Raw genomic sequence first — 10733 nt, forward strand, 5'->3', positions numbered from 1 at the left:
GGGGGGGGGCAAAATTTATTATGGTTTATAATGACAAATGATACTTTGAATATTACATGTTAATAACTTGATACGAATTATAACCTTGAATTGACAGTTTGATACTTTGAAAATTTTAAGCCAGCCCTACCCCCAAGGGCTGTAGGTGCTAGTTTCAAATCCTTTTTAGTCTGAAATCTGTATGCTAGATATTGAGTAAGGTGGTTTTATTGTTTTTTGTCACTTTGAATAATATTTCTGTTCATGTTAAAAGCAAAATCAACTCTCTGTATAAATATATCAGGTGACCGTTAAGGCCCATGGGCCTCTTGTTTTACTTTATGTTTTTAATTTAGAATCATGACCAGTTTTCTTTCAGAAATGTGCAGTTTTACTCATGGAATCTAAGTTTTATGGAGATAAAAAATGGTTTACATATAAAAAAAGATAAACAACATGACTTATCTTTTCATATATATATATGATTTACTGTATATTGAAGAGTTACTTCATATCTTCAGGCTCGAGTTCACTGCTCAATCTTGTAGTTACATTGCATGGTATTATAAGGACATTTACATGGTTGGTCACAATGACTAGCTGTTCCTAATATGGGTATGATATCGTTAACATTTGTGTCACCTGTATGTATATTGTCCGCCACTCCCTTAAGGCCATAGTCGAACCTAATGCAATTATTTGTTGTGCTGTAAATTAAGTCACTTGTATATCTGAAGTAAAAGATCAAAGTGTTATGTCCTGTCGCCTACCCTCCCCCTCAATTACCAATGGTATTCTATAGCCCGTCCTAGTTATAAACATCAAACAAAGCTCTTCTATCCTACATATAACCTCCCTTTCAATTACTATGGAATCTTAATGTATCGTTGACCTTACTCAGTCTCGCAAACAATCTTCAAGCAATCTTATTTAAGGTAGAGAGTCACTAAACTTTCTACTTGACACAGACTTACAAAAGTGATTTTCATGTTAAATAAACTTGTAGGTAAGTTGATTTGTCCTTTGTATATATACAAAGACAATTAAAAGTTGCATCATTTGCGTGGCTTTTTTAGAAAGTTAGAGCATTTTGAAAATGTTCCTGGTAAAAGTACAGAAAATGTTAACCTATGTAAATATGATAACCCCTAAACTGCAGTGGCTCTTCATGATCACTGGAAACACAGTACAGAGTGCTGGGGCTTTCTGTCTTAGATATTGTGGTCTTCTGTATAGCCATAAATGTTTATTCATTTACCACTTATTTGGTTTCAAAAGTTCAATATTTTGTTGAAAAACAATTTATTTGGGTAAATAACTTACAGCCCAAATTGTTTACTCAGTAAATAAAGATACTATCACAGTGCTTAGGGGTAAATATATGATAGAGTATACGTATATATAAAAAGACATAAAGCTAGAACTGTATGTTGTTTGTGTAACCCTACATATCTAAGGACCATAATTATCACTTCACATTCCATTGGGTGTAGTTATCTATATCATAAGTGTGTACATCATTTACAAATTATGTACATGTCTAGACAGAAAAATCCATTTTCTAAAAACAGTCATTTCATATAAAATATTTACTTCAAATACATTGACAGTGGATTTCTTTCCAGAGTTGCTGTAGTTGTTTTACAGGCTGAAAGTGGTTCCCTTAAATTAGAAACTGTACAAAATACTGGCTAAACATATTTTCATCTTTGACCATCAGACAATTAATTCGATGCTGAGGCAATGCAAAATGCAAATGTATTGCTTTGGTTTTCAGGGTTCTCCCCAGAATTTTTTTAAGCTGATATGTTTCATTTGCAACGAACATTCAAGACGGACACGCTTATATAATACCTTATCAAACCTAAAGGGGGGGGGGTAATATTATGTTTAAAAAGTTACTTTAATTACCAAACTTCTTTTGGTGAACATTAAAATCAAGGAAATAAATAAGTGTTTCTTATGTCTGAATTTTCAGCAATATTATTGTTTTAAATATTCTAAAAAAAATACAATTGATAGAAAGGTGTATGAGTTTTGTATATTGAATAATAGATATGACATTTGTGACATTTGTCTCTTATCTTTACATTTGTATCCCTTACTTAATCCCCATTAAAAATAATTTAAAGAAGACATATTTAAAAGCTGTTTGTGCTTTAGGGGGAAACACTTACATGAAAAAGTTTATATCATAGTTCTTATTATTGTAAGAGAAAATGGTTTAATAAAATGTACAGTGTTTTTATTTCCTCCAAAACTGTATTAAATACTGCTGTCAGTTAATGTGATCAAAGATTAAAACAGCATTTTTATTTGAGCTCTTCTTCATTAAAAACGACAAATCCGGATTTTCATTCCCCTTTCCGGTTTGTACTTTACACAATCCAAGATGGCGACCATCACTAACTGAATACACACGCTATTTCAGCGTTGTGAAATGCAATCATATGGGAGTAAATTAATTTATAATAGATGTAATTAGTGTTTGTTTTGTTAATCCAACAGTAGGTACCTCAATTAATCACCTATTGACCATGTTAAAAGGATCCGGTGATAATTGCTTTAGGCTCCAGTGAGCACGCTTATTGCCGGACACCTGTGGGCTTGTCGTCCGGTCCCCCTCCCCACTAATTACAGGCCCCCTGTGGCAATACGCCTATCGTGCAACTGACCAGTGGGGTCATTGCTGGACTTGGGTCAGCCGTGTCATTTAATCAGTGTCAATTTCTTGTGTAAAAAGACCACCTTCAGTACAAATAACAAGGTGATACGGTTCACAGTTTAAGGTGATACGGGTCAATTAAGCTGATACGGCAGGGAGGATTTCAAAATGAAGCTGATACGGAGCCGTATCAGCTAAATGGCCTGGGGAGAACCCTGGTTTTGATATTGAATTTTCAGATTGTGGTTTGGTCTATAGGGTTAAATGTCCTACACACAGCTATAGTAAATTAAGGATAACCCTCCATGTGTGTAATGTACATACATGTGTGTGCTTCATGGAGGCAAAGATTTTAGTGCATGCGTGCAGTATGTGCGTCTGTACGATTGTATGGGGCGTCTGTTGCTGACTTTAGAGTGCTACCTCAATGGAATATCACCATGCTGAAGCTAAAGGCTGCCTGACTAAGCACAGTATCCTGCAGTAACATAGCAGGGAAAAACAAGTACAATTTTAAGGACTTTGTAATTTAAATGTGTCCTGACCTGGGGACTTAACTCATTGCCTCCTCAAAGTGGCTTATGTTCTGTTTACTGTCAAGCGCTTAGCGTTTCCAGGAGATACATTATGAGGGATAAAAAACATATATAGAAATACAAGTAAAGGTAGGAAAACAATGTTGTAATGGCACATAGGAACTCCCTGGTACATATGTATAACAATGTTGTAATGGCACATAGGAACTCCCTGGTACATATGTATAAAAGGGATTGATGAATTGCTTTTTGTCTGGTCCCTCGACCCTTCGACCAGTATGGTGTGTTTGTACCTGGCCAGCATATAGCTTTTGGGTTTTTCAAAACTTGCAAGCCATCCTTCCCTGGCCACAGCTTGCTATAGGTTGTCAATCCATTGGGAAATTGACTGGGTTATAGTGAAGCAGAACATGTAAATTTGCTTAATTTCAAAGATACGCAAATTTAAAAACATAGAAGAACGCCAGCAAGCAAGGTGAAAATACTCTTTTAAAAGAATAAAAACACACAAGCCTTAAATAGTTCTGGTTAAAAAACCTATATTGTATTTTTACTACATTTCATTCCAGGGTTCAGACCCTCTGGTGTCAACGGCACGGGGAAAATTACAGACCAAGAGATCCAAAATAAATGATCAAATCAACCGGGAGCTGAGGATGAGGAATGGTGCTGAAAATCTATTTCGGTATGTGACCAAACCCGAGTCAAACAACAAAAATAAAATGATGTAAAAATTGCATTGCATATTTTCATTCAGATAATTTCCAATGATTTTCAAAATTTTGTTTACTTCATGAAAAATTAGCAGTGTTGTCATATTTTCAGTATAAACTAAGCTATGAATCAGATTGAAAAATGGTAGGTGTCAGGTGGAAGATATTGTATGGCCCATGATTTGGTAATTTTAGATCCAACAGCAACTTCGGGGCTTTGAAGAGAAACTCATATTCAACATTCTAGGTCAATAATCTTACCGTAATTTATCTTGCAAATATTGATGTATAATTAGTATACAAAAACATGAGAAAGGGACAAGCTAAAAATCTCCAAAATCTAATAAATTTACAAAGATGAACAAAATTGTTCTTTTAACAGGCTACAATATATGATAAGAAGGATTTAAAATTCATCATAAAGCAGCATGTATACTTTGTTTGGTTCAATATGTCAGCATAAATATTAGCAAGATATTTTAATACATGATCAGCTCATGTTCCTGATTTACAAGTTTTATATATATAATTACTGTAGAAATTATAAACCATTACCAAATCTATCCAGCAATAAGCCCATGCCAGGTAATAAGCCCGTCTACAATTAATGCCATCAAGTAGTAAAAAAATCCAACAAATATTATTTCATTGTCCTGAAAATAAATCCCATCTCCTTCCTTCCTGCCCCACTGCATGCACTTTGAGTCACAAATTATGTGTTGGCCATCTTATTGCAGGATAAATACGGTAATCAAACATTCATTAATTGCTAATGAGTTGTAAAGTAGATATTAAAATTAGTGTAACTGGATCTTGATCTTTGATTCAGATCAATACATGGTTATGAATATCATCCATACAGCAAATGTCAACCGCAGAATTCATTATCAGCCATGTTTCCTAGATAAAATATAAACCACCTATTGAACTTATCAAAGGTCTATACCGGTAATTTGAACAATCGTCTGTCCGTCAACTTTTCCTTTAAAACGCTACTAGTCCTGAATGGCCAAGTAGATTTTTGACTAAATTTGGTCTGAATCATCCTTAGGCCAAGGAAATTTAATTTTGTGTAAACGGTGGGTGTGGCCCCCCTGGGGGCAGAAGGACGGGGCCCAATAGGGGAAATAGAGGTAAAAACTTTAAAATCCTTCTTCTACCGTAGGGATTAAGGGATTTTATTCTAATTTAAACTTGAGCATCCTTTTGCCAAGGGGACTCAATTTTGTATAAATGGTGGGTGTGGCCCTCCTCGGGGAAGAGGGGCGTGACCCAATAGGGGAAATAGAGGTAAAACCTTTAAAATCCTTCTTCTATCATAGGGATTAAGGGATCTTATCCTTATTTAGTCTGGGGCATCCTTGCATTGGGCCAAGGGGACTCAATTTTGTAACAGTGTGTGTGGCCCCCTGGGGGCTGAGGAGTGTGGCCCAATAGGGGAAACGTAGCAAATGCTTCAAAATCGTTCTTCTGTAGGAATGACAGGATTTCATCAAAATTTGGTATGGACGATGGGTCTGCCACCCCTGGGGGCAGATATCAGAGGTGGGGGCCCAATAAGGGATATAGAGGAATAGCTTTAATTTCCTTTTTCTTTCGTTGGGGTGAAGGTATTTTGACCAAATTTGAGCAGTAGCGTCATATTGGGAAGGGAAATCAATTTTGTATAAATGGTGGGTTTGGACCCCCTGGGGCGTGAGGGTCAGGGCCCAATAGGGGATACAAAGCAAATTCTTCAAAATCTGTCTTCTTCTGTAGGAATGACAGGATTTTGATTAAATTTGGGATGAAACACCCTTGGGTGAAGGGGAACCAATTTTGTATAAATGGTGGGTCTGACTCCCCTTTTCGCAGAGAGGCAAGGCCAATGAGCACAAATAGCTTTTAAATCCTTCTTCTTCTATAGGAATGACAGGATTATGTCCATATTTGGTCTTAAGAATCCTTGGGTGAAGGGGACCTAATTTTGTATCACAGTAGGTCTGACCTCCCCCCCCCCCAGAGGGGCAGGGCCCAATAGGGTAAACAGTAAATTCTTCAAAATCCTCCTTTTACTTTAGAATTAAAAAGGATTTTGTCCAACCCCTGACTAACCATGTAATACATGTACACTTCCTGTAACATCTTGCTATTCTAACTTCAATTTTGTTAACTTTTCCAGGTGAGTGATACAGGCCCTCTGGGCATCTTGTTTGTTTTATCCGTGAAGATGAAAAACAGCAACATATTTTTTTGCTTCAATCACAGACCTTAACTGAAAATGGAGCAATTCATTTTTTATGTTGAAAGAAAGATGAAAACATCAGCATCTTTTTATGCTTCTATCAATTTAGTTTTCGACCAAATTTGATGTTTCCTGTAATTTATATATTAAAAACTTCCAGGGCCACCAGCAATAAAAGATTAAAGGAACTGGTGGCTGTTGAGCTGTCCTTTTTCAATTCAAATATTCAACTTCTCAAAGAAGAGTTATCCGAGCTGAACAGTTCCGTGGAAGTATATCAACACGACAGGTAAGAAAGAGCTGGAAAAAAATACAATGTTAACAGTAACAATATTTAAAGAATATTATTTTTTTATTCCTGAGAAGTTGCAAGTGGTTATACATGTAATAAATGCATCATATATAGTGTTGGTTATCAAGTTTATCTAGCTCAAGTTAGTTAATCTTCAAACTGTATAAATACACAAGGTTTACCGAATATCTTTTACAATTTTGGATGATGATAGTTACCTATATTTTGATGTTAAACATAAATTTTAAGTAAAAACAAAATATTGGAACATTGATAGCATAAAATATTCAGAGGTCAAATTCTTGGCGTAAATTATTTTTCAACTGCCATAGGTCATCAAAATGATCAGCTTATACCTGGTAATGCAGGATGGGAACTTGGATTTATAAATCTTTTGTTGTGTCACATGAAATATTTTTCTTCTATAAAAGTGCAGTTGTGCTTGTGTAACTTGCATATTCATGTACATGTTTTTGTGATATATCACAGTGTGATCATGATCTGTCATCATTCACTTCCTGGTTGACTTTGTATAGCGTAGATCCCCCAGTGGTGACACCAGTAAGATCCGGGTGACATTGTTAGAGAACATAATCCATCAATTTTACCAATTTTCTTGTTTAATGTTGGTTGTGTTTTATCTTTTCAAATAAGACTTTTGTTAAAAACACAATATATTTACTATTATGTTTCCTGCATATAAAACATGATAATGTATACTGGGAAACATAGAAAACATGATAATGTATACCGCGAAACATATAGAACATGATAATGTATACAGCGAAACATAAAACATGATAATGTATACCGCGAAACATATAAAACATGATAATGTATACAGCGAAACATAAAACATGATAACGTATACCGCGAAACATATAAAACATGATAATGAATACCGCGAAACATATAAAACATGATAATGAATACCGCGAAACATAAAACATGATAATGTATACCGAGAAACATATAGAACATGATAATGTATACAGCGAAACATAAAACATGATAATGTATACCGAGAAACATATAAAACATGATAATGTATACCCCGAAACATAAAACATGATAATGTATACCGCGAAACGTATAAAACATGATAATGTATACCTCAAAACATATAAAACATGATAATGTATACAGCGAAACATATAAAACATGAAAATGTATACAGCGAAACATACAAAACATGATAATGTATACCGCGAAACATATCAAACATGATAATGTATACCGCGAAACATAAAACATAATAATGTATACCGCAAAACATATAAAACATGATAATGTATACTGGGAAACATATAAAACATGATAATGTATACTGGGAAACATATAAAACATGATAATATATACCGCAAAACATATAAAACATGATAATGTATACCGCGAAACGTATAAAACATGATAATGTATACCTCAAAACATATAAAACATGATAATGTATACAGCGAAACATAAAACATGATAACGTATACCGCGAAACATATAAAACATGATAAGGTATACCGCGAAACATATAAAACATGATAAGGTATACCGCGAAACATATAAAACATGATAAGGTATACCGCGAAACATATAAAACATGATAAGGTATACCGCGAAACATATAAAACATGATAATGAATACCGCGAAACATATAAAACATGATAATATATACCGCAAAACATAAAAAAAATGATAATGTATACCCCGAAACATAAAACATGATAATGTATACCGCGAAACGTATAAAACATGATAATGTATACCTCAAAACATATAAAACATGATAATGTATACTGCGAAACATATAAACATGATAATGTATACCGCGAAACATATAAAACCTGATAATGTATACCGCGAAACATATAAAACCTGATAATGTATACTGCGAAACATATAAAACATGATAATGTATACTGGGAAACATTGAAAACATGATAATGTATACCGCGAAACATAAAACATAATAATGTATACCGCAAAACATATAAAACAAGAAAATGTATACCGCGAAACATATAAAACATGAAAATGTATACCACGAAACATATAAAACATGATAATGTATACTGGGAAACATAGAAAACATGATAATGTATACCGCGAAACATATAAAACCTGATAATGTATACCGCGAAACATATAAAACATGATAATGAATACCGCGAAACATATAAAACATGATAATGAATACCGCGAAACATATAAAACATGATAATGTATGCCGCGAAACATATAAACATGATAATGTATACCGCGAAACATATCAAACATGATAATGTATACCGCGAAACATATAAAACATGATAATGTATACAGCGAAACATATAAAACATGAAAATGTATACAGCGAAACATATAAAACATGATAATGTATACCGCGAAACATATAAACATGATAATGTATACTGCAAAACATAAAACATGATAATGTATACTGGGAAACATATAAAACATGATAATGTATACTGGGAAACATATAAAACATGATAATATATACCACGAAACATATAAAACATGATAATGTATACTGGGAAACATATAAAACATGATAATATATACCACGAAACAAATAAAACATGATAATGTATACTGGGAAACATATAAATCATGATAATGTATACCGCGAAACATATAAAAAATGATAATGTATACCGTGAAACATATAAAACATGATAATGTATACTGCGAAACATATAAACATGATAATGTATACCGCGAAACATAAAACATGATAATGTATACCGTGAAACATATAAAACATGATAATGTATACTGAGAACCTTTCGCCGAGTCAAACATTCGTCGTACGCTGGTGAAATCTGTCGTCGTACGCTGGTGAAATCTGTATTCACCCAGAATTAATTTAGCCCTTCACATTTGATCTCTATATTAGATATGTTGGTTACACTTGTTCCTTCCTATGATAATTTCGAACTCGCTATAGTGGGTATAAAAGGCGAAGGGTAAAATGCTGCGAACAATTTCCCAGTATATAGTATCTACATGTATTTCAGAACTACATCCACGAAAGTTTTGTTAAATGTTAATTAAAACATGTATGAAAATCTTAAAGATTTTGTCGTGAATTGTTAAGAAGCTAGTTAAGAAGCTACTTAACTAGTTAAGAAGCTAGTTCATTATTTAGATGTTGATAACTTCAGTGATGTGGCATGTGTTCCAATGATCCCGCTGGGTCTGAAAGAAACAACGGAATGTGACCTGACTGTTCCGCTAAAGGTGATTATTGTTTGACAGAACCCTAACTTAATATTTTAATTGATAAAAAGTTTTTTAAAAAAAGTATCTTTTCTTCGTCTATAGCTTGAAAGAATACTCTCAATTCTTCTCTTTCATATTTGAACTCTTGAAATCAGGATAGTTCTGCTCAGATTAAACAAATTTAGTGTATTAAATAACTTTCAATAGTGAATTTTTATTCTATAGATTTATCATATATTAAAGGTCATTGAATTGTAAGTGTTTAAGGAAATTCTAGCTTTTTGCACTGGTCTCTTCCCCCATGAAAAACTTGAAATGTTGGCAAACATGGGTCTTATAAAAGATAGATATACCGATTTATCTTACCTGTAGCTAGGAAGTTGAATGTTAGAAAATGAAAAGGTTAAATTCAGTAACTTATCAGTAAGATATGATTCATTTGAAGATGTTTTTAACTTTAAAAATAATTTTTATTAAATCAAATCATTACGATTTGTAGGGGAGAAATGTGTTTGCCAGAATTTACTTGTAGAGTTTGTTACAACTTACATGAATCAATGTTGTGTGTACAGCATTAAATCATTACAGCTATTTTGTTTAATGTGTTGACAGGATTTTATTAGTGAACATTACAGCGAAGATTCTGAAAAGTACACAACAGAGATTCAGGAACTGCTAGATCTACGACAGGTGAGTTATCCCCCTTTAGTGGGGAAAAACATAATTTTTAGCTCACCGGGTCCAAAGGACCAAGGTGAGCTTATGCCATACCATGGCGTCCGTCGTCCGTCCGTCCGTCGTCTGTCGTCTGTCGTCCGTCGTCCGTCCGTCAACAATTTCTTTTAACGACTTCTTCTTCTTAACCACTTATTGGAATTTAACTAAATTTGACTGGCAGCATCCCTAGGTGGTGGGGATTCAAAATTGTACAAATGATGAGGCTGACCCCCCAGGGGGCTGAGGGGCGGGGCCAAAAAGGGGTATTTTGACTATATTGCTACAAACGACTTCTTCTGTCGAACTATGCACTGGATATCAATCATATTTAATCAAAAGCATTCATGGGAGGCAGGGATTCAAAATTGTACAAATGGTGGGGCTGACCCC

The 10733-nt window shown here is 34.1% G+C and overlaps 1 protein-coding gene across 1 annotated transcript in view; it reads left to right on the forward strand.

The window, feature by feature from the left end:
• The window catches only part of LOC110462637 (rhophilin-2-B-like), a 27996-nt gene that overhangs the window by 5753 nt on the left and 11510 nt on the right, over positions 1-10733 (forward strand). The window contains exons 2-5 of the mRNA XM_021516695.1: positions 3750-3865; positions 6278-6406; positions 9569-9644; positions 10239-10316. Coding sequence (XP_021372370.1) covers positions 3750-3865; positions 6278-6406; positions 9569-9644; positions 10239-10316 — 399 coding nt within the window. The remainder of the gene's footprint in view (positions 1-3749; positions 3866-6277; positions 6407-9568; positions 9645-10238; positions 10317-10733) is intronic.

This window comes from Mizuhopecten yessoensis, unplaced genomic scaffold, assembly GCF_002113885.1.
Source record: "Mizuhopecten yessoensis strain PY_sf001 unplaced genomic scaffold, ASM211388v2 scaffold10819, whole genome shotgun sequence".
In the NCBI taxonomy this organism is placed as follows: Eukaryota; Metazoa; Mollusca; class Bivalvia; order Pectinida; family Pectinidae; genus Mizuhopecten; species Mizuhopecten yessoensis.